At 45.4% G+C, this 24,968-nt stretch overlaps 1 protein-coding gene across 6 annotated transcripts in view; it reads left to right on the top strand.

The window, feature by feature from the left end:
- Positions 1-21,350, top strand: part of SMARCD3 (SWI/SNF related, matrix associated, actin dependent regulator of chromatin, subfamily d, member 3) — an 86,213-nt gene extending 64,863 nt beyond the window's left edge. For 5 of the 6 annotated variants that reach the window (XM_052696625.1, XM_052696624.1, XM_052696622.1 and 2 more), the window contains 4 exons: positions 3,167-3,302; positions 16,354-16,476; positions 17,163-17,264; positions 17,363-21,350. In XM_052696625.1, coding sequence (XP_052552585.1) covers positions 3,167-3,302; positions 16,354-16,476; positions 17,163-17,264; positions 17,363-17,416 — 415 coding nt within the window. In that variant the 3' untranslated portion in view covers positions 17,417-21,350. Of the gene's footprint in view, positions 1-3,166; positions 3,303-5,343; positions 5,449-16,353; positions 16,477-17,162; positions 17,265-17,362 lie in introns of those variants that run through there. The other variant, XM_052696627.1, reaches the window with a different exon arrangement.
- Positions 21,351-24,968: the final 3,618 nt, after the last annotated feature.

Raw genomic sequence — 24,968 nt, 5'->3', positions numbered from 1 at the left:
CCACTTTACAGCTAACCAGAAATTAAAGTGCAATAATGAGAGCATTATTCTAATGACAGACATGGGGAATCAATCACCTCTCGAGGAAGCCCATTTTAGTCTTTAACCACCTTGATAGTGAAGAAATGTTTCCAGTCATAGAATTCCTCAGTTTAGAAAAGACCTTAAAGATCATCAAGCCCAACCACAACCCACCCATAGTACCCTAACTCCAACAGCCCTCTGCTAAATCACATCCCTGAGCACCACATCCAAATAGTTTTTAAGCAGAGATGGCTTCTGCTCACCACGCCATTCCTAATCCAAGCCGGGAAGCCATTGGCTTTCTTGGCCACCTGGGCATTCTGCTGGCTCATCAGCAGCTGACTGTCCATCACTACACCACGGTCCCTTTCCACCAGGCAGCTTTCAGCCACTCCTTCCCAAACCTGTAGGGTTGCCTGGGGTCATTGTGACCAAAATGCAGGACCTGACACTTGGCCCCACTGAAACTCATACAGTTAACCTTGGCCGATTGATCCAGTCTATCCAGGTCCCTCTGTAGTGCCCTTCTCCCTTCAGGCACATCAGTGCTTGGTGTCCTCTGCAAACTTACTAAGGGTGCACTCGATCCCCTCATCAAGATCGTTAATAAAGATGTTAAACAGAAGTGGCCCCAATACTGAGCCCTGGGGAACACCGCTTGTGAGCGGCAGCCAACTGGATTTAACTGCACTGACCACAGCTCTTTGGGTCCAGCCATCCAGCCAATGTTTCACCCAGCAGAGCGTACATCCATCAAACCATGGGCAGCCAGCTTCTCCATAAGAATGTTGTGGGGGGCAGTGTCAAAGGCTTTACTGAAGTCCAGGTAGACCACATTGACAGCCTTACCCTCATGCACTAAGTGGGTCACCTTGTCATAGAATGAAATCAGGTTTGTCACACAGGATCTACCATTCGTAAACCCATGCTGACTGGGCCTGATCCTCTGGTTGACCTTTAATAGGTCCATAATGGCTCCCAAGATTATCTGTTCCATAATCTTCCCTGGCATCGAGGTGAGACTGATAGGTCTGTAGCTACCAGGGTCATCTTTCCTGCCCTTTTTGAAGATGGGCACGTTTGCCAGTCTCCAGTCCACCAGCACGTTTCCAGCTAGCCAGGAGATGTCTGTCTCCTACTTTGAACCTCCCCTGGTGCAGCTTTGTGTCATTCTTGTGAATCCTATCCTGAAAAGCATCTCTGCAGGGAAGGACCTGGAGGCCCTGGAGAACAGCAGGTTGACCATGAACCATCAATATGCTCTTGTGGCCAAGAAGACCATTGGCATTGTGGGGTACATTAAAAAGAGCATGGCCAGCAGAACAAGGGAAGTAATCCTTCCTCTCTACACTGACCTGGTGATGCCTCATCTGGAGTACTTTGTCCTGTTCCCAGCTCCCTCATACATGAGAATCTGGAAAGAGCCCATAGGTGATGAATGTCTGGAAAAAGCTCTGCTAGGAGGAAACACTGAGGAATCATCTGATTATCTAATTAATGTTTATAAGTATCTGAAGTGTGGGAGTTGAGGAGATGCGGCCAAGCTCTTTTCAGCAGTCTGTGAGGACGAGGCAACAAGACAAGGGGAAACAACCATAAACTGGAGCACAGGAAGTTGCACACCAATATGAGAAGGAATTTCCTCACAAGTAAGGGTGATGGAGCACTGAAACAGGCAGTCCGGGGAGGTTGTGGACTCTCCTCTGGAGATATTCAAGACCTGCTTGGACACCTACTTGTGCAGCCTGCTATGGGGGGCCTGCTTTGCAGGGGGCTGGGCTAGATTATCTCTGGAGGTCCCTTCCAGACCCTACAGTTTTGCTGTTCTCCATGATTCATCTTCCAATCTGCACTTGTCTGGCATTCCTCCATCCCAGATGCAGAAACCAGCATTTGTTCTTACTGAATGTAATGCAATTAACAATTGCCCAATTATCCAATCTACTTAGATCCCTCTACAAGGTTTCTCGTCCCTCAAGAGAGTTGGCAGCACCTCGCAGTTTAGTATTGTCACCAAACTTCCTGAGGCTGCGTTCAACTCCTGATCTGGATCACTGATAAATGTGTTGAACAAGACTGACTTCAGAATTGAGACCTAGGGAACACTGCTATCATCATGTAGCCAACATCACTACAGCTCTTTGAGCTCTGCCGTTCAGCCACTTCATCAGCCAGTGAGACCCTACTCAGGTCATGGTTCAACGCTTTGCCCAGAAGGATTCTGTGAGGGACGGTATCAAAGGCCTTACTAAAATCCAGTGAGATTACAACCTCTGCCTTTTCTTGACCCACTGAGCGGTGATGTGATTGTAGAAAGAGATCACGTTACTGAGGCAGGCTTTTCCCACTGTGAATCAGTGTTGACTATGCCTGATAACATCCTTGTTTTTTAAATATCCTTTGATATTATCTAGGAAACTCTTCTCTATATTTTTTCATGTACTGAGGTTAGATTGTAGCTTTTGGTAGGTCTTCTCTCTTGACCTTCTTTTAGATCATTATAACATTGTGTTCCAGTGAACAGAAATCACCGCAGTATCCCAAGTCCTTTAGTAAATTGTTGATAGAGGTCCAGTTACTCTGTCAGTGCTTAGAGATGAATCCCATCAGGCCCCCAGAACATTTAACTTTTGCAACTGATCTCTTACAATTTCAGCTACTTCAAGTGGAAAGTCACTGCTCCCCCAGTCATGTCCTCCAACTCAATAATTAGCATTGGAACTGATAACCAATTAAGTGCTCACATCCAGAATGATAGTGTACGGTTTTACTTACCCTAAATGGATGCAATGGAACAGAAACGATATTGAAATGTTGTTTACAACTGGAAATTACTTCAGAGGCTGAAGCTATAACTGTTCTCAGAAAATGTGAGGCAATTTAATTTAAGATTGAGCATTAGTAGCTGTTAAAGTTTATAGTTTGGACAAAACTTCTGACTCAAAAGTCTGAATTCTAACTGATAAATGATAAGACAATACGCTAGGATATGCATGTATATATAGGTAACCAGTTCTTAAACTCTTCTCCCAGCATCTGCAACAGTCCTTTGCAGAAAATATATCCTGGATATGGATCTGGATGGGTATTTACTCTGATTCATTACAGCAGTTCTTATAATATTCTATTATCCTCTCTGTAGTGTTGACCCCAATGATCAGAAGAAGACGGCTTGTTATGACATAGATGTAGAAGTTGAAGACCCATTAAAGGGACAGATGAGTAGTTTTCTTCTCTCAACAGCTAACCAACAGGAGATTACAGCATTGGACAACAAGGTACTGGTCCAGGAGTAAAGTATCACATGGCATATATATATATATATTGTCTATCTTCCATGTGGCTTTGGTGCCATGCATCAAAGAGAGTAATATGAGAAAGGGATTTCTCATTTGGATTTGCTTTCAAGGGTTGAATAAGTCACATGCAATGGAAATACAGTGAAGCGAGCAGAGCTTGATGTTAGGATTTGATTCAGGGCCTGATATCATTGTCAGGGTAATAGAAGCAGAGTTTCACAGACAGTGTAATGAATCCCCTGGCAGGCGGCATGAAGTGCGGGCCACTCTACATGCTATAGGATTTCAGAACCCTCTGAACTATTTCGTAGATCTGTTGTGTTCTGTGGGAAACTAACAAGGCTTGTTTACAACTAAAAACACTTCAGAGCATGAGGTGGATGGATTATGGTCTTCCAAGGTGTGTGTTAAGGGAATTAGGCTGTACCTGAAAGCCTGAGAGGCTGCCGCAGCTCCTTTACTGCAAATCCAACCAGCAGCAGGGCTGAGCATGTATTCCCAGTAAGTGCACACAGATGCACGTGCATCCATATACACTGCAAATACACATATTTGCAGAGAGAAAATTAGAAAAAAACTCAGAAAAAAATCATTGTTAAAGATAATAAAAAGTGTTTTTACAAATATAATAGCAGCAAGAGGAGGACCAAGGAGAATCTCTATCCTTCATTGGATGTGGCAGGGAATATTACCACTGAGGATGATGAAATGGCTGAGGTTCTCAGTGTCTTCTTATGTTTTTAATATCAGACCAGTTATCCTCAGGATACTCAGCCTCCTGAGCTGTAATACAGGGATAAAGAGCAGAATAAACCCCCTGCAATTCAGTTAGTGACCTGTGCTGTCAGAAGTCCATGGGCTGGGTGGGACCCACCCAAGGGTGCTGAAGCAGCTGGCAGAGATGATTGCCAAGCTGCTTTCTGTCATTTATCAGCAGTCCTGGTCAACCAGGTACGTCTTGCTAATGTGATGCCAAATTACAAGAAGGGTCATAATGATAATTTGGGGAACTACAGGCCTGTCATCCTGATCTCAATGCCAGGTAAGGTTATGGAGCAGATCATCTTGAAAGAGATGACATGGCATGTGTGGGACAACCAGGGGATCAGGCCTAACCAACATGGGTTCATGAAAGGCAGGTCCTGCTTGACCAACCTCATCTTCTTCTATGACCAGGTAACCCCCCAATGGATGAGGAAAAGGCTTTTGATGTAGCCTGACCTAGAGTTCATAAAGCCTTTGACTCTGTCTCTGTTGTGGTTTAACCTGGCAAAGAGATAAATGTCACACAGCCTTTTTTCTCACACTCCCTCTCCTCTCCGTCAAATGGGGAGAGAAAATTGGAAAAAAAAAAAAAAAAAACTCATAGGTAGAGATACTAGGGCAGAAAGGGAAGAGAGAAATAACAGTACTGATAATTGAATAATTTCATATATATATACACATATATATGTACTCAAAACAAGTGATGTACAAACCAATAACCCACCACCCGCTGACTGATGCCTAGCTGGCCTCCCACAGCCAACTTTGCTCAGCTTTATAGTTTTCTTACATGATGTCATATGGTATTTTTAAATTGAGACAGAGGAGGTTTAGGTTGGATACGAGGAAGAAATTTTTCCCCCAGAGGGTGGTGAGGCACTGGCACAGGCTGCCCAAGGAGGCTGTGGATGCCCCATCCCTGCAGGCATTCAAGGCCAGGCTGGATGTGGCTCTGGGCAGCCTGGGCTGCTGGTTGGTGACCTGCACACAGCAGGGGGTTGGAACAGGATGAGCATCGTGCTGCTTTGCAACCCAGGCCAGTCTATGATTTTATGATTATGATTCTATGAATATCTCTTTGCCCAGTTTAGATCAGCTGTCCTGGTGTGTTCTCTCCCAGCTATTTGTGTTCCCCAGCTTCCTTGGTGGCAGAGCAATAAGAGAACCTGAACTGGAATGTCCTTTGCTTTGTACAGCACTGCTCAGCAACAACTAGAAACATCAGTGTATTATCAACCTTGTTTCTCTCCTGAAGCTAAGACACAGCATCACACCAGTCACTATGAAGAAAATCAACTCTTTACCAGCTGAAACCAGGACAGTCTCCCACAGTACTGCTGGATAAGTACTGCTGGTTAAGCTGGCAGCTTGGACAGGTACACTCTTCACAGGGTGAAGAACTGGCTGGATTGCTGGGCCCAGAGAGTAGTGGCAGATGGAGTTAAATCCACCTGGCAGCTGGTAACAAGTGATATTTCCCAGGCATCAGTATTGGGGCCCAATGCTGATGGAGGTTTAATATGTTTATTGATGATCTGGATGAAAGGATCGAATGCACCCTCAGTAAGTCTGCAGATGACACCAAGTTCAGAAAAATTGTTGATTTGCCTGAGCCTAGGAAAGCCCTACAAAGGGATGTGGGTAGGCTGGATCAGTTGACTGAGGCCAGTGGGGTGAAGTTGAGCAAGACCAAGCGTTAGGTCCTTCACTTTAGTCACAACAACCCTATGCATTGCTGCAAGTTTGGTGCAGAGTGGCTGGTAAACTGCACAGAGGAAAGTGACTTGGGGGTGCTGGTTGACAGCCAGCTGAACACAGTGTGCTAACAGTGTGCCCAGGTGGCCAAGAAGGCCAGTGGCATCCTGGCTTGTATCAGAAATAATGCAGTCAGCAGGAGAAGGGAGGTGATCATCCCTCTGTGTTCTAGGCATTGGTGAGGCCATACTTTGATACCATTTACATACAGTCACAGAATTGCAGGGGCTGGAAGGCACCTGAAGAGATCATTGAATACAACCCCCCTGCTGAAGCAGGTACATCTCACAGATAGGTATCCAGACAAGTCCTGAATATCTGCACAGGTGGAGACTCCACAACCCCTTGGACAACCTGTTCCAGTTCTCCGTCACCCTTATCTTAAAGAAGTTCTGCATGTTAATACTGAACTTCTTATGTTCAAGTTTTAGGCCATTACTCCTTGTCCTATTGCTACGCACCATGGAGAAGAGCCTGGCCTCATCCATTTGCCTCCCTCTTTCCTTCCCATGTTTATAAACATTAATCAGACTCATTCTCAGATTTCTTTTCCCCAGGATGAACAGACCCAGATTACTCAGCCTTTCTCCATAGCAGAGATGCTCCAGGCCCCTCACCATCTTTGTGGCCCTCTGCTGGACTCCTAAGAGGTTTCTGTCTTTTTTGAACAAGGGAGCACAGAACTGGACACAGTAGTCGAAATGTGGCCTTACCAGGGCAGAGTAGAGGGGAGGGGTCACCTTTCTCACTTTCCTGGCCACGCTCTTTTTAATACACCCCAGGACCCCATTGGCCTTCTTGGCCACAAGAGCACACTGCTGGCTCATGGCCAATGTGTTGCCCACCAGGACCCCCAGGTCTTTCTCTGCAGAGCTCCTCTCCAGCTGATCATCCCCTAACCCGTTCTGATGCATGCAATTACTCCTCCCCAAGTGTCAGACTCTACTCTTGCTTTTGTTAAACCTCATCATGTTCCTCCCTGCCCAACTCCCCAGTCTGTCCAGGTCTTACTGAATGGTAGCACAGCCTTGAGGTGTGACAACCAATCCTCCCAGTGTTGTATCATCAGCAAACTTGCTGAAGGTGCATTCTATCCCTTCATCCAGGTCATTAATGAAGATGTTGAATTAAACTGGAACCAGCACCGACCCCTGGGGAACACTGCTAGTTATAGGCCTACAACCAGACTCTGCACTACTAATGACAACTTCCTGAGCTCTGCCAGTCAGCCAGTTTTCAATCCACCTCACCATCTGCTCATCTATCCCACATATTTTAAGTTTCGTAACAAGGATGTTGTGGGAGATGCTGTCAGATGCCTTGCTGAAGTCAAAGTACACAACATCCACTGCTCTCCCCCCATCTGCCTAGCCAGTGATGAGATCATAGAAGGCTATCAGGTTGGTCAAGAATGATTTATCCTTGGTGAACCCATACTGACCACTCCTGATAACCTTCTTGTCTTCCAATTGCTTGGAGGTGGCATCCACAACAGATTGTTCCATCGCCTTTCCAGGGACAGAGGTGAGGCTGACTGGCCTGCAGTTTCCTGGATCCTTCTTCTTGCCCTCTTTGAAGGCTGAAGTGATGCTGGCCATCCTCCAGTCTTCAGGCACCTCTCCCATTTGCCAAGATCTTTCAATGATGATGGAGAGCAGTTTAGCAATCCTGTTTAGTTTCTAGCCTCTCACTGCAAGAAAGACACTGAGGCCTTGGAGCACATTCAGAGAAGGGCAACAAAGCTGATGAAGAGTCTGGAGTACAAGTCTTATGGGCAGTGGCTGAGGTCAGGGGGGACCTCATCACTCTCACCAACTCTTGAAAGGAGGTTGGAGTGAGGTAGGAGTAAGCTTCTGCTGCCAGGTAATAGCAATAGGATGAGAGGTGATGGCCTCAAGGTGTGCCAGAGGACGTTCTGGTTGGATATTTGGAAACATTTATTCTCTGAAAGAGTAGTAAGGCATTGGAACAGGCTGCCTGGGGAAGTGGTGGAGTCACCATCCCTGAAAGTACTCAAGAACCATGGAGATGTGGCACTTGGGGACATGGTTAGTGGGCATGGGGGGGATAGGTTGGGGTTGGACTTTAGGGTCTCAGAGGTCTCTTCCAACATTCATGAGTCTATGATTCTATGTAACACACGTGGCCACCAACACAGATCAAAAGAGGAAGTTACACAGAGCTCTTTTATGAACACAAAGATCACAAACGTTCTCGTTGCCATCCATGTCTAGGTGAGCAGAATGGAAGTCAGCTAATTTTCAGTGAATTTTTAGATGTGTCCTACTGACAGCTGGGCTTGGACACTGTCTTTCTGCTATCTGTCTCTTGATCCAAGTCTCCCTGTTTGCTAATATTTTCCTGGCCATTCAGGCCCTCAAGGCTGCAGCCTTACTCCAAGTGATGGTACAGGTAGCCTCACACGCACACACAAGTGTACGTGTCCACACAGAGGCACAGACATACACAAGCGCCAATGCACACATATGCACACTGCTGGCTGAGACTCACCTGGTTCCCCAGTTGCTACCTTGCTGTGGTCTGACCCTGTCAACAGCTTAAGGGATGGTTCAACCTGGTTCTGTGACTGCCGGGATGGGGTCCCAGAGACCCACACCCTGGGAAAGGGAAATAGGGTCCCCTGGAGAGATGGGCCTAAAACCAAAACAGCTGCAACAATATGAGGAGAAACAACTAATTTACTAAGTAAGATAGTGGAATGCAAGGTAGTACAATATGAAAAAATATAATTGGAATTAAATCACAGAATTGTAGGGGTTAGAAGGGACCTCTGGAGATCATCAAGACCAAGCCACTGCCAAAGCAGGGTTGCACAGGTAGGTATCCAGGTGAGACTTGAACATCTTCAGAGAAGGGGACTCCACCACCCCCCTGGGCAGCCTGTTCCAGTGCTCCGTCACCTTACCTAAAGAAGTTCTTGTGCACATTTGTGCAGAACTTCCTATGCTGCAGTTTATGTCTGTTTCCCCTTGTCCTGTCTCCACGTCCCACTGGAAAGAGCCTGGCCTCACCACTATGGCCCACACACCTCAGATATTTATAGACCTGGATCAGGTCCCCTCTCAGTCTTCTTTTCTTGAGGCTGAACAGCCCCAGTTCACTCAGCCTTTCCTCATAGCACAGATGCTCCAGGCCTTTCACCATCTTGGTGGCCCTCCGCTGGACTCTTTCCAAGAGATCCCTGTCTGTTTTGTACTGGGGAGCCCAGAACTGGACGCAGTGCTGCAGATGAGGCCTCACCAGGGCAGAGCAGAGGGGGAGGATCACCTCCCTCGACCTGCTGGCCACGCTCTTTTTAATGCGCCCCAGGATGCCATTGGCCTTTTTGGCCACAAGGGCACACTGCTGGCTCATGGCAACCTGCCGTCCACCAGGACACCCAGGTCCCTCTCAGCAGAGCTCCTCTCCAGCAGCTCATCCCCCAACCTGTACTGGTGCATGCAATTATTCCTCCCGAGATGCAAGACTCTACACTTGCTTCTGTTAAACCTCATGCGGTTTTTTCTGCCCAGCTCTCCAGCCTGTCCAGCTCTCACTGAATGGCAGCACGGCCTTCAGGCTGTCAGCCAATCCTCCCAACTTCGTATCATCAGCAAACTTGCTGAGGGTGGCCACCATCCCCTCATCAAGGTCATTGATGAAGATGTTGAACAAGACCGGACCCAGCACCAGCCCCTGAGGAACACCGCTGGTTACAGGCCTCCAGCCAGACTCTGCACCGGCAATGATCACAGAATCACAGAATCACAGAATCACAGAATCACAGAATCACAGAATCACAGAATCACAGAATCACAGAATCACAGAATCACAGAATCACAGAATCACAGAATCACAGAATCACCCGGGTTGGAAGGGACCTCAAGGATCATGTAGTTCCAACCCCCCTGCCTAGCAGGGCCACCAAACGTACACATTCAGATCAGGTTGCCCAGGACCCCGTCCAACCTGGCCTTGAACACGTCCAAGGACGGGGCATCCACAACCTCCCTGGGCAGCCCGTTCCAGGGCCTAACTACTCTCCTTGTGAAGAACTTCCCCCTAACATCCAACCTAAATCTTTCCTCCTTCAACTTGGATCCATTTCCCCTAGTCCTGCTGTTGTCAGCCCTTCTGAAGAGTTTACTCCCCTCCTGGCTGTAGGTTCCCTTCAGGTATTGATAGGCTGCAATGAGGTCACCCCGCAGCTTCTCTTCTCCAGGCTGAACAAGCCCAACTCCCTCAGCCTGTCCTCATAGGGGAGGTGCTCCAGCCCCCTGATCATCTTAGTTGCCCTCCTCTGGACCCTTTCCAAGATCCTCTGCGCTCTACCAGTCAGCCAATTTTCAACCCACCTCACTGTCCACTCATCTACCCCACACTTCCTCAGCTTTATTATAAGGATGTCATGGGAAACAGTATCAAATGCCTTTCTAAAATCAAGGTAGACTACATCTACCCCTCTTCCCCCATCTACCCAGCCAGAGACAACATCATAGAAGAACTGAAGCTAATAAAACAATTAAATGAGAGAGTCCAAAAGCCAAATGCCTTGCTCTACTGCTGAGTCAAGATGATCTAGGGAGCTCACACACTACCAAGAACAAAAAAGGGAAGATTGAGTGACCTACAAATGGCTTTTACCTTTTGCTCTGAGCACAAGCGTTAACAGAACAGCTGACAGTTCTCTGTCCTCTTGGGGATGTAGTTCTTCTCTACCTGGAACTGGAGCATCAACTCTTTAACTCTCAAAGCACTCCATGATGTTACAAAATGGAATACAGATAACCAAAAATCATAAACCCATGGCATTCGACCCCTTACTCCACATCACTACATCATGCTTAATATATACATTTGTATAATCAAAGAATATTAGGATACTATAATCACAAAATAAACAAGAGGGTTAGGCAAAGTAGATTATGATAACAAAAGAGAACAAATAGAAAGCTTACCTCTATCCTAGGCTCACTCACAAAATACCAGCAGAGCAGATCTCCAGAAGAGATCCTACCCTACTGGTAGCCAGCTCTTAAATAGGTCTAGGAGGGGTGGAGCCAGGCAGCACAGCTGCATTGCCTTCACCTGTGCTCCTCTGCCTGACTCATTGCTGGCCTCAGGTGATCAATCAGGGGTTCAGGCCGTGACTCAGCAGTTCGCATACAACATTAAACATTAAACACATGCACACGTATATATTTATACACACACACACATATATATATGTATTATATTATCTATAATTATATATATTTGTATAATTATATATACACAGACACATGTGTACATGTGTATTCATGTACATGAGTACACATTCAGTACAAGAAAGAATGGGAGCTGTTGGAGATGGTCCAGAGGAAGCCACAAAGATGATCAGGGGACTGGAGCACCTCCCTACAAAGACAGGCTGAGGGAGCTGGGCTCGTTCAGCATGGAGAAGAGAAGCTGCAAGGTGACCTCAGTGCAGCCTGCAGTGCCTGAAGGGAGCCTGCAGCCAGGAGGGGAGTCAGCTCTGTGCAAGGGGAGATGGCAGCAGGACGAGGGAAATGGTTTGGAGCTGAGGGAGGGCAGCTGGAGGTTGGATGTGAGGGGAAGTTGTGTGCTGTGAGAGCGGGGAGGGGCTGGAACAGCTGCCCAGAGAGGCTGTGATGCCCCGTCCATCCCTGGAGGTGTTGGAGGCCAGGTTGGATGGGGCCCTGGGCAGCCTGGGCTGCTGTGCAATGGGGAGGTTGGTGGCCCTGCATTGGTGGGGGGTTGGAGCTTCGTGATCCTTGAGGTCCCTTCCAAGCCAACCATGCTGTGATTCTGTGATTCTGTGACGTGTATATATGCATCCCCCAGCATCAAATTCCCTTGTGGTACACATTGAACATCCCCATCTTTCTGTATCACCCACCAAGTGGACCCAGATCCCTGAGAAAAAACAGTTCCACACAGAGGTTTGCCCTTTCCAGAAACTGGGAAGACCCAAACTGCTTTTCCCAACGTGCTTTTTACATGTACCACAGGGACCTTATCTCCCTCTACAGTATGTAGAGAGCTGGATTGGGCAGGACCATCTCGATTGACCCATCCTTGAGTGTTGACCAACCAGGTGGCTTCTGCCAAATGCTTCTCCCAGTGCTTAAATGTTCCACCACCCATTGCTTTCAACGTGGTTTTTAATCCTTTGTATCATTTGATTTTGCCAGAAGTGGGTGCACTATAGGGGATAAATCCACCCATGATCTTTGGCCCAAATATCCACAAGTACATTTTTGAAATGAGTCTCATTATTGCATTCAGTTCTTTCTGGGGTGCCATGTCACATAGTTTCCTCTCCCGACCTCATATGGTGTTTCGGGCGGTAGCATGGGGTACTGCATGTGTTTCAAGTCACCCAGTGGTTGCCTCCACCATGGTGAGCACATAGTGCTTACTGTTGCGAGATTGTGGCAAGGTGGTGCAATCAACCTGCCACTCCTCCCCACATTTGTACTTTCACCATCAGCCTTCCTCCCAGAGAGGTTTCATCTTCTTGGCTTGTTTAATTGTGGCACATGCTTCACAGTCATATATAATAATATATGCATATTGCACAGAATAAGCTGTGCAATACCATCCATAATTAAGGCCACCCAATGTTGCATCTCCTCCTTGATGGCCCAAGGTCTCATGGGCCCAGCGAGCTAGAAATAATTCACTCTTGTGTTGCCAGTCCAGGTCTATTTGAGCCACCTTGGTTCTGGCAGCTCAGTCTACCTGATGATTATTTTGCTGTTCTTCAGTAGCCTGGCTCTTGTGCACATGGGCATCTACATGGCGCACCTTTACAACCACATCCTTCATTTGGGCAGCAATGTCTTTCCACAATTCAGCAACCCAAATATGTTTACCACTCCGCTGCCAGTTTTGTTCCCACTGTTGTAACCACCCCCAGTGGGTTCTGCTGATCATTCCCTGACTCTCTAGCTGACAAATCAGCTTATGAAGGGGGAGCAAGGAATCCCTGTTGGTGCGGTGCTGCCGCCTGTGCACCGTTTGTGTAGCAATCGGTACCTGTTGCTCTTTTGCCCATAGCAACCCCACAACAGACGGATCTTCTGAAGGCCAAGCAAAGCAGGCGGCTGCTTAACACCTCTTGTGTCCACAGCAGCTATTCCAAAGGCCCATCGATACTCCTTGGGATCCTTAAAGTATCCTCTTCTCAGGTAATCAGTGCCAAGTATACAGGCAGCCCCTGGGCCAGTCACTATAGGGTGCTTTGCCAACAAAAGGGAGGCCTCCAACACGATCAACTCTTGGAACCCCAGTCACCCCAGAAATATAAATTGATTTTGTCCCTTGGTGACTCAAGGGCATCAGAGTGCACTGTGCACCAGTGCCCACCAGTGCCTTATATTTCTGTGGTTCTGATGTCCCTGGCCATCGAATCCACCTCCCTTGTGGGACTGAGAGAGTTGGGGCTCTTTAGCCTGGAATAGACAAGGCTTCCAGTACTTGAAGGGGGCTTACAGGAAAGCTGGGGGAGGAATTTTAAGAGGGCAGGTAGTGACAGGATGAGGGGAAATGGCTTTAAGCTGGAAGAGGGTAGATGTAGACTAGATATTAGGAATAAATTCCTCGCGGTGAGGGTGGTGAGGGACTGAAGCAGATTGCCTGCGGGGCTGTGGATGCCTTTTCCCGGGAGGCAATCGAGGGCAGGCTGGACGGGGCTTTGAGCAACCTGGTCTGGCAGGAAGTGTCCCTGTCTGTAGGAGGGATTGGGACTGGATGATCTTAAAGGTCCCTTCCAACCCAAACCATTCGGCGACTCTGTGAAAGTAATCTTATCCAAAGTAGACTCTGAGCAGGTCAGTGAGAGATAACAAGTTTCTCTCATTGACTACTGAAAATAAAAATCTAACTTGTTCCCTGTACGTGAATATTGGGCAGAGAAGTGCCTAAAGACACTGCAAGACTGTGGTGATGATATGGGATTGCTGTATGAGGTAGTGGAGTAAGAAATACGAGCCTGAATAGACAGGAGATGAGGTGAAGTAAGATGCGAGAAAAGTGGAGAAATACAGCATACAGTGAGCAAAGAAAGATTAATACTGTAGTTTAAATTATGGATGGCATGTTTTGAGCTATAAGAGTCTCAAGGACAGGCATTAATTGAGGTCTTAATAGTGGTGATAATAAATTGGTGAGGAAAAATAATTTGCTTTTGATTTATGCTGGTGAGAAAGAGAAGGAGGCAAAGAACTGAGTTAATATTTGGATGGGTTGAAGGAAGCAGTTTTTTGCAGAGTATGAACAGAGATGAGTGAACCAAAGACTTTGGGCGCAGCGGGGCTGGTAATGTTCACACAACTTCCGAGTGAGCTGAACGGGGTGCTTACATTTTTACCTTGGAGAAGAAGAAAAAGCAGCTAAAATGTTGGGACTGTCTGGCCAAACAGATACTCTGCATTACACTTAGCCCTTGAACAATTTAAAATCTCTTGTACATTGTGCAACTGATTGGAAAGCAATGTCTGCTTTTGGTTGAGATTAATTATTCCGTGGTCTCTGCTGTGTGACTGTACTGTCATGATCTCTTTTGACTGTAGAGAGCACTTTCAAATGCAGAAGTATTTAGAAGTCCAGATAGAGTCGTTCTGCCCTAGCCGATTTTCCAGAATGAATGCCTCCTATAGAATTTGCAGAGACAATAGACTCAGAATGCCGGCTCAGCATTGCTCTTTTTTAATGTATTCAAGAGTCGTATAATCTGTTTGACTGTAAATTTTTATTGAGATGTCGTGAAGTATTAAATTTATGTGTGAGAAAGCTAGGGGAATCTCCTATTTCAGGTGTGTGCTGTACATGCACTGCTGCAGAGCAGCTTGCTGCACTGGTGGCAGTGGTAGAAAATGAGTGGAAGAAAAATCATTTGGAAGAGTTTGGCAGAGCTGCGCCCGTTTATTAAATGAGAATTGTGCGCTCAGCAGTGGTGAGCTCTGCAGGCGCTGGGGATTCTTGTCGGGAGCGCTGTTGGTGCGGGTGCACACAGAAATGGTTGATCTGGCTTGGAAAGAGAGACATGAAAGTGGCTTCCCAGGGCAAGGGAACAGAAGGTGTGATATAACGGAACAGATGTTATTTGTGTCACATATTCCAGCCCATTTTCTGTTGATTTCTGACCATGTGCAACCACTGCCTATGTACTGTTTTAAAGGTGGTTTAAATACCAGAGGTCCTATGGGTTCTGGTAAAAGATCACTTTCAGCAGAGCAGCTGCTCAGACAGTTAATTCCCAACCTGGAGGATTATTGTTTCCATTGCAGCTCCCCATTTTTGACATCTTTACCACCTTTTATTGAGCATTTGCTGCAGCAGAGCACAAGCTGCGATTAGTGTAGCTACTGAGGTCACCTCTGGGTATGCAGGCCTTGACTTCTGTATTTCTGTTTGTACCATTTGTTGCTGTGCTGCCACACAGTCATCTGGAGGGAACTTGCTGCATGCAATGGGAGATTTCCCTCTAGATGGCTGCATCATTTTCCCAAATGAGGAGTGTTTGAAGTTGAAAGCAGCTCTCTTCTGTTAACATACTTTGCAGTTGTGTCCACAATAGAGGACTTGGTGGCACAGTTATATCAGAAGACGGATGTTTCTCCCAATGTGCCTGACCACCTTAGCTGTTTTGGTAAATAGATTTATACAAGAAATATAAAGAGAGGAATTTACAATTTCAAGCTAGAATTTTGGTGGAACAAGGTAACCAAATGTTTCTGTTTGTACGTGTGCTAATAGTTCATTAACTATCATCATAATTAATATTGTTATCCAGGATAATTATATGTCCTTGACTCTTCATTGGAGTCTTCATTCTTCCCTGCTGGTTACTGTTCACTTATTTCATAATAATTTTGAGAATATGACTCATTTTCTACAAATCTTTCATGCTCTCAGTTTCTCATTGTTCACATTCCTTTTGGCAGCCATAATGACATCAGTAGGCTTTCTCAGCAGAAAAGAATCTAGAAGTCGTAGCTGTTCTGTAAGTTTATCTGACATGGACTTGATTAGACAATCGCTAGCACAACATTCGAGCATCCCAACAGATTATTGAAGGTATAATGATGAGTAAGCAGAGAAATAACTGCTTTCTTGCACTGGACAGTGTTTAAAAACATACTCATAGAGTGCCTTAACCAAAAAATCTCTGAGTTGGTGAAAAGCCTGCTTATACACCGGAAATCATTGCATTAGGGTGAGACTTGGCTCCTCAGTGTTGTATGTATGTGCCATCCAGCCGTTCAGTGCAGGAGGTGAAGAATATGCTTGTATTGCAGAAATGCACGTGAAAACAAGATGTGATTTGAGGATGAGGGCTAACTCCTGCTTTGAAGGGAAAATTCAGTGGGATCTTTCATGGGTCCTTGGTAGAATTGTCACCTTTGCACATTACAAGAACCACAGAGGCGCTGGTGGGGCTGGCCTCGGGATTGCGGAAGCATGCGAGGATTTAAGTAACTCCTAGCTTATTTGTTTCTTTTAGATTCATGAGACAATCGAATCCATAAATCAGCTAAAAATACAACGTGACTTCATGCTGAGTTTCTCCAAAGATCCCAAAGGATACATCCAAGACCTTCTCCGGTCCCAAAGTAGGGATCTTAAGGTGAGCCATGGTTTGAAGAGCGGGACAAGAATGTCAGAACTATAGTTAGATGTGTATAGCATATGTGGCTAAAACATCCAGGATAGAAAATTGGTGGAAAAGAAGACAGTGAGTGTAACGCTGCTATCCCAGAGCAGAAAGTATGCAGGAAAGACCAGTTAGGCTGCCACCTCAAAACCAGTTATATCAATAAAGCCGTGAAATTATTTTGTTGAGTTGTCCTTCACATATAAATATCTACTTTGTTAATCAATAATCTTCCAGAGATCTGTTGTCAAGATTCTGATGATTACTTATATTCAGAAGGGGAACAGACATCTAAAAGAATGTTCAAATACACCTCCAGCTTGAAGACCTCACGAACGAAGGTGTTGTGGGGCTTCTGTAGCTGCATACATAGAGCTGTAGCTTGGTGTTCTCCCTGCTGTTAAAACGTGAGAGATCCCAGCACTTATCTTGGGCAGTGGAATTACTCCTTACTTGCTCTGGAGCAGAGGTTGGGGCTGTTGACAGTTGGCCTGTTATCATCATGTGCCATTCATGCCATTCGTTGTCCGTTTGCCTTGGGCTTAGAGGTCAGCCCTGAATATTTTTAGCAGTGCAGATAAGTTTTGACTCAGGTAAATCTAATATTTCTCTACATGGGAGAGTAGCTATAGTGAAAAGTATTTTTATTTTTGTCACAGGTGATGACTGATGTAGTTGGAAATCCAGAAGAAGAACGCAGAGCTGAATTTTATCATGAGCCATGGTCTCAAGAGGCTGTGAGCAGATATTTCTACTGCAAGGTATGAAGGAGTTAGCCACACTGATGGCTCATAAGTGAATCTTCCTGTCACTGAACAATTGAATCTGCTGAACTGTACAGTTTCTCTTTTGCTTTCAGATTCAGCAGCGCCGACAGGAACTGGAACAGTCTCTGGGAGTGCGCAACACATAAGCATTGCTCAGAACATCACTTTGGCATCATGACCACAGAACAAGTGGACTCCCCAGTGTTACTTAGCTCACTGTTACACATGGACCTGCTTCCTGACTGGCTGGGAATGTACCATCAACAAACCAGCCAGAACGCCAGCTTTAGAGTGACCCTTGAAAACAGCGCCCACGGGAGGTGTCTCAAATCATTCCAGGCCATAGATAGCAGAAGATTGCCATGCTTTGTACAGGTGTCAGTGCTAAAGAAGATTAAAGATTAATTCATCGACTTGCATCATTGAGTTCTAGTGGAAAGTTCAGACACTACGCAGCAAATCCTTATGGGCTGTGCATAGAATCACGGATGGTATTGATGGGAGAAATTGAGTTGAGTGTTATGAAAGACTACAGATTTAGAGAAATAAAGGTAACTTTCATCGTGTGTTACCTAAGAGTCTCAAATAGTAACTTCTCTGGAATGAGACCAGATAGTCTGATAGTTGTGGAATGCTTTATATTCCTGAATAGAACTTTCATTACAGTGCAAGGAGCCATCATGCTATGTAAAATAATAAACTAGGAGAGTTTTCATTCCTGAGATGAAAAGCTCTTCTGGACATTTATTTTGCAAACTGTAACACGCTTCGTTTCCCTGCCAGTGCAATGAAAGGCAAACAGGTTTCTGTATCACATGAGTATGATCAGTGTGCCATACTGAGAGGAAGAAATTTTTTCCAGAATGAAAGCCTCTTAAGCATTCTCAAGTGTCAGTGGGTTAGTGAAGCAGAAGTTGAAGCAAGAAATAAGGCAACCTAAGAAAATGCAAATAACTAATGGTGCTTTGCTGATACCTGCCTTGAACACAGCAGATATTAACAATAAGCCTATGGGCAGAACAGGAGATGACTTCAGCATTTCTTTCTTTGTGTGCCACTGGACATCGAGACTGTAAAGAAGTTCTCTAATTGTTAAGTTGGTTCAGAATCCAAAAAACTTAACTTCATGTAATGTGGCAGTTTTCTCTTTGCTTCACTTAACAGAATCCCTGGATTGTCATTCAGTCATAGGTAATCTGCCTTTTCCTACGGATCATTCGGTTCTCCCATTCACTCTGCGTCGGTTACATAGGATGCTGTTGAATTATGAAGCACTATCAGCCTTAGAAACCCCATGGAAACCACCTTCTTTGCAAATACGTGACAAATTCAGACAATGGGAATTACACCAGATTGACTTGGGAGCAGAGACACCTTCATTAAATCCTTCCCGGTCCTGCTTTCTGTAGTGCATAAATTAGTTTGTCATTAACGAACCAACATGATTTCTGGTCCAAAAAGCAGCTGCCAAAGTATAACTGGGTCCTGATGATGTAGCACTCCATATCCTCTTCTAGGCTGCTCCTCTTCATCTCCTTTCTTTCACTTTCTTGAAATGAAAGTTCACGTGTGCAAGGAATGGAGGCAGCTCTTTTAAGTATTTAATTCTGCTATGCTAAAGTCCTCTTCTGCTGTCGTTGCCAATTCTTTCAGATTTGAATGTAAACGTTTCTTCTGTCCAGTTACAGAAGACACAAGTCTTCCCTCTCAGTGCTTCGTTGAACACATCTGCTTACATGTTTCCAGTGCCATAGCTTTCACTGCCCGTTGTGACCAGAGGTGTCTCAGAAAATTCACGCTTGATTGCAGTCATTTGTTGGCAGTAACACTGTGGAAAAACGTTGGTGTGAGAAAAAGCACAGCTGCACCTCTTTGCCCAAGGCCTTTTCCTGGGAATGGCTTGGTTTGGATTTATTTTATTTTATTTTATTTTATTTTATTTTATTTTATTTTATTTTATTTTAGTTAAAAACCCTTTTTACACTAAAACCTGAAATCCAGCAGTCTTAAACTGAGTCTTGGTAGGGGCTGAGAGGTTGTCAGACAGTTAATGACTTTAAATCTTATTTGCTGTAGGACTCTGCTAATTGCACTACAAGCGAAAATTGTGAAGGAAAACAGCGAGGATCATCTGTTACTGTGCTTCCATATCTGTTACGCTGCTGTGTCAGTTGTGTGCATGCTGTCCAGTGTAAAATTATTTTCTGTATGTGGAAAACAGAGCAGCTACATTCAGGGGATGCATTTGATCTCCAGGAATAATAAATTCAGAAAAAGATAAGAAGGGATGTGAGAAGGGCATGAAGCTGGGATAGGTGCCATCTGCCAGGGGCTTTTGGTTTTGAGAACGTTGTCATTTGAGTGGCAAATATGCCTTCAGAGAAATTCCACTTACGTGCCTCAGCTGGCAAAATAACTGAGTCTAATCTACTCCTAGAATCTCTCCTTAGAATTAATTAATTGGATGGGTTTTTCGGAGCAAATTAATGTAAGTAATGTGTTGCTGCTGCCCAGCAGAGCCAGAACAGCACCGCGGGAAGCTGCAGCTGTGTTACAGAGCAGCGCTGCACTGAAATGTGTGCGGAGCGTGGCGTGTGCTGCTCCTGCGTGGGTCAGTGCAGCAAGGAAAGCCGCCTGCTTACGTTCTGCTGTCCGTGCTCCTACTGCCCGTGAAAAGGCTGCTCCCCACTGGTGAGTCCGAGGAATAGTCGCCAGATGTCGTCCTGCTTAAAACACGTCTGAAATGTTGATGCTTCTGTCCTGGGCGTAGGAGCAGTTTGGGCCGTTGTCATCATCCCGGGGTGTCGCCAGGGCTGGGTTTTTGGAAAAAGTGACACCGTGTTTGAGGAGAAGCAGTGGAACAGCTCTGGTAGGAACTGGAGCAGGCGCAGCTTAGGCGTGTGAAAATGAAAGTTACTGGTAATGAGCAGGCATGTAATTGCAGCAGATTTTGAATAATAAATTCAGCTTAGTCTCGAGACAATGGTATTTTTTGGCTCAAAAAGAAAAAGGCGAGAAAATTTTTGGGTTTCTTTGGTTTCTACCACAGTACAAGTAAGTGCATACCGCAAAAGTGAATAGAGCAAATAAATCTGCACAGTAGTAGTTAGTTCATAGGTGATAATATAGATTGTTAGAAAACATAGCACAGAATTAGGACAGTGTTAAAAATTTCTGGAATGCAATAAAAGGGAAATGTATCTTGAAGCTGAAATGCTGGCATAACAGCTAAAGGAAAAGCAAATGTTTGATTGTGGAAGAAAAATACGAGGATAGAGAGGAGAATAGCAAGACTGTAAAAGAAAGGAACAAATGGGGGCAGAGTGCCACTGAAGTGCCATTAAGACAAAGCACAGGATAACGTGCAGAGCATTGCTGAAAATAGCACAGCTGATGTGGTTTTGTGTATTTTGCGTGCATGTGGGTATGTGGGCATCCGTGTCGGGGTCAGGTGTGAGAGCCATCCCCAGCTGGAACGTGGCTTGGAAGCGGGCACGCAGGGCGCAGTTCTGTGTCACCTCGGTGACTCGTTGCCCAAACCTTCCGCGCTGTTACCAGTGGGGATTTAGCTGTCCCACTTACAAAATAGCTGTTCAGTGCGTGCGTGGCTTCAGCTGACAGCCTTTTATATCACACTGTATAGAATTTGTTCTGCTGAAGCTGGTGAAAGCGTTGGTATTATGTGCTACAAGCCCACATTTTTCTAAAGCAGTAGTGAGGTGTCGAGTTGTTTTCCTGTTTGTGTTGAGAACCCTTTTTATGGCAGCTCAAAGAGATGAAGGGGAAATGAAGACACTTTTTTTTTCCTGAAGAAAGAGATGTCCTTTCTGTAACTGCTCTGTTGTTTAATAGGATGTACCTGTTCTACCAGATCCTGTATCATCAACTCTTTTCCCAATCTCACTGAAGAAAAATACTCCATTTAAAAAACACAGCTGTGAATTTGTGAGTGAGCAAACATGTTCATGAGGGGAGATGGAAGAGAGACTCCATCTATTCTGTAGCCATCGTGTCTTCACTGTATGATGATGAGTGAGTGGTAGAAAAGCTTTTAACAATAAATGCTTTGTTTCTTTGTAACTCTTGCGCTTACCTTCTGCCTTTTAACAAAGAAAACTTTTTTTGCAAACTTCTTTTGGGTGTAAGTAATGTTATAGGAGCTTTTTCATACGCTTCCTCTACAGAAAATTTTATGTAAGGAGTAGGAAGAGATCGCTTTCTGTGAGACCACTGAGACCTGGAGACTGCTGAGCAAAGAGGGGCCATTTACCCCCATCCGTGGTGAAGAAATGAAACTTGGAGAAACTTTTTCTCTCAAAGGGTGGTCAGGCACAGGAATGGCTGCACAGGGAGGTGGTGGAGTCGCCATCCCTGGTGGTGTTCAGAAGGCACCTGGATGAGGAGCTACGAGATCTGGTTCAGTGCTTGTGGTACTGATAGGAATGGGAGGGGGGTTGGACCAGATGATCTTGCAGGTCGTTTCCAACCTTGTGATTCTGTGATTCTATGATTCTACATATGCAGGAGGTGATGATCTCAGGCTCTGCTAAAAGGGCTAACTTGATATAATTGGTTTCTTTTGCTCCTGATAAAAGACTCCAACATCCTCAAGTTTTCAGGTTTCTGCTTACTTGTAGGTAAACACACAGACATAAAGGGGGTGTGCAAGCACAGGCTTTTAATGGCCTGACAACAGTGAGGACTGTTACTCCTCAGGTCTTTCTTATGTATATGTAGGAGTTTCATGATCTGCTGCCATTTGCAAAAATGCCAAAGTGTCCATGAGAAATCCTTAATAGTGGAGAAATCTGGCTTCTGTGCTTGGTCCTTCGATGTATGCTTTGCTCTTGTTATTACTTACCATCAGTGAACAAAAATTTACAGCTGGATCTAGAGCTTGGAAGCTGAGAGGAGACTGGAATAAGCTGTGCCAACAGCCAGCCTTCCTCTATACAAACATTAGAAATACTTGACAAGATGAACAAGCTGCAGTTGAAACCCTGAAGGAGGTTTTGTTTCAGGGTTGAAGTGTTTAAAGTGTCAGAGCCCAGCAGACTGTCGAGAAGGAACAGCATAAAGAAGTGAAGTGTGCGGAGAGCAGAAAGAAGACAAAAAGGTGAAAGAGGAGAGGAAGGCCTAGAATTATTACAGCAAGTCGGTGAAATTGGGAGCAGAAGTAGTAACTTTAATTTGAGAAGAAAGCAAACAGCCTGTATGAAAAAAACCCACGAATATCTATAAAGATAGATCTGGAGTATTTCTACCTGAAAGGTTATCTAGGAAATCTCAGCAGATGAGAAAAAATTAATTTTAATTTTGAAAAAAATACATCTACACACTTCCTAATGGAGAAAAAGCAAGTAGCAGTAATAGCAATTGCATCCTGTGGTAATAACAAGTCCCATGCTTTCTACCCCTTTCGTCTTGGAGCAGCAAAAGACATGCGGGCTTTTGCATGGGAATCTGAGAGGAGAAATGTGCATTTACTGTTTAGTTTCTGTCGCTTCTTCACTTTCTCGGAGAAAAAAAGCCATTGGTGAGTACAATGCAAAGAAAGTGGGTAAATACAGAGATGGGGATGATCATAGGGAGTTCGCTTTGCAAGGGGAGCTGGAAGGGAGAAGTTACACAAATTTAGATAGAGTAAATCCGTGAAAAAAATTGTGGTGGGGTTCAGGTCAAACTCAAGGCATAGTCAAGGATTGATTGATCACCTGAGCAAAGGACTGAATCAGCCACGGCAGCGCAGGTGAAGGCGATTCAGCTGTGGGACAGGCAATGTGGGGCCTGGTTGCACCTCTCCTAGACCCCATTTAAGGGCTGACTGCCTGTGGGGAGGGATGGCTTTCTGGAGATCCCTCCTCTGAAGTCTTTCCTGCAGACTGGGATCTTTGGCTACAGGTGAGCATTCCTTCTCTGTTTGTTTCTTCTCCTGTTTTCACCATGATTGTCTTTCCAGCTGTAACATCCCGTCAGTTTTTTTTATCTGTGCAGGTGCCAGGCCTTCAGACATAACTTTACCTGGGCGAGAAGGAAACATTTGATGCTTTCTTACTTTACTTTTGTAATCTAGGATTAAGTGACTTTTTATAAGCAGGACAAGAAGTGATAGTGGGGAGGAATTGGTGAAGCAAATGTGTATCTGGTAATTCTTTGAAGAACAATTTCCTGTACTCCATGCAAGGCAGGTTTCAAAATGAGATAAAAATGACTGAGGATTACTGCAGTGATGGATATTTTGTGCCTGAGGCAAAGGCATAAGGCTTCAGACAGATTAAAAGGAAGTTAAATTCAGGAAAAGAGTTGGGATTAGGAGCTGGAGTAGGGTTCAAGTTCGGCTTTATTTTGGGAGCAAGTTTAGTTAAGAATTCTTCTTAAAGATAAGAGTTAGGGCTTATTTAGGATTTAAATTGAGAAGGCAAGGAGAAGTTTTATAAGCCCAAGATATCAAAGAAGGTATCTGCAGACGCTGCGTCACAGCGAGGTGTTGCTGATGCTGCAGCAGTTCTGTCTGTGCAGTGCAGTGCAGCCCCCTGGCACTGACAGAGACTCTCCCTGCAGGGTGGCTGATGCTGCCGGGTGGGTGAAGGTGGGTGACCGTAAGGCAGCAGACCTCCTGTCCTTGCTGTCAGTCAGGGCTGGGCCTTGTTACTTGCCCCCTACCTTCCCTACAGGATTGCTACAACTGGGTGTAGTAAGGGGTTACCCAGGAGTTTTTGCAGTCTTCAGAGGAGTGGCTGTAGGAGCTGGGATGATTTGCCCTGAAGGAGGCTCAGAGCAGACCTCACTGCTCTCTACGGCTTCCTGAAGGGAGGCTGTGATGAGGAGGAGTTTGGCCTCTTCTCCCAGGCAACAAACAGGACCCGAGGAAATGGCTGCAAGTTGAACCAGAGGAGGAGGTTTAGATTAGGCATAAGGAAAAACTTCTTTCAGTGGTCAGGCACTGCAATGGCTGCCCAGGGAGGTGGTGCAGTCACCATTCCTGGCAGCGTTCGAAAGGCATCTGGATGAGGAGCTACGAGAGATGATTTAGTGCTTGTGGTAGCAGTGGTGATGGTTGGACTAAATGATCTTGCACGTTGTTTCCAACCTTGTGATTCTTTGTTGGGATAAAAAGGGAAAAGGAGAGTGGGGGAGGAGGGGGGTGTCTTGCAACTGCCAGTTTTATTTCTTCTTTGAACAGAAACTGTAGCACAAATAGTGCAAAGTCCTCTGCAGTGTGTAGTTCTTCTCTTCTGGGACAGGTTGTGGAGGAATGGCTACCTGACAAAGGGCACATAAACATGATACAACTTGCTGATCACGAGTTTGAGGATTACAGAACCCAGCTTGTCTAAATTGTTAACGTAGCAAGGACACAGGACATGGTGGATACAAAGAAACAGAAGCAATATCTAAAGGAATGAAGAACAGGCATAAGGTGGGAGGGTTTGGCATTCAGCTTTAAGCTCCAATGATGAGCTTGCTTTTGCACTATGTATGAGGATTATTAAGATATGTATAAAAGAGAATCCTTGGTAATCAATAAATGAGACTTGTTGATCACTCATATTGAGCACCAGGTTCTCCTTGTTGCCACAACAGGTACCCAGAACTTGAGCTTTAACTTCCAGTGGGCTATATGATGTTATGATATGGAATACCAATAACCCAAAATCTTACAGCCATGAAACCCCTGGCTATCCATTTCTTCTCTGC

Source organism: Tympanuchus pallidicinctus, unplaced genomic scaffold (assembly GCF_026119805.1).
Source record: "Tympanuchus pallidicinctus isolate F22 unplaced genomic scaffold, pur_lepc_1.0 scaffold3, whole genome shotgun sequence".
In the NCBI taxonomy this organism is placed as follows: Eukaryota; Metazoa; Chordata; class Aves; order Galliformes; family Phasianidae; genus Tympanuchus; species Tympanuchus pallidicinctus.
The sequence above is the reverse complement of the archived record's forward strand: the minus strand, read 5'-3'. Positions and strand labels throughout refer to the sequence as shown.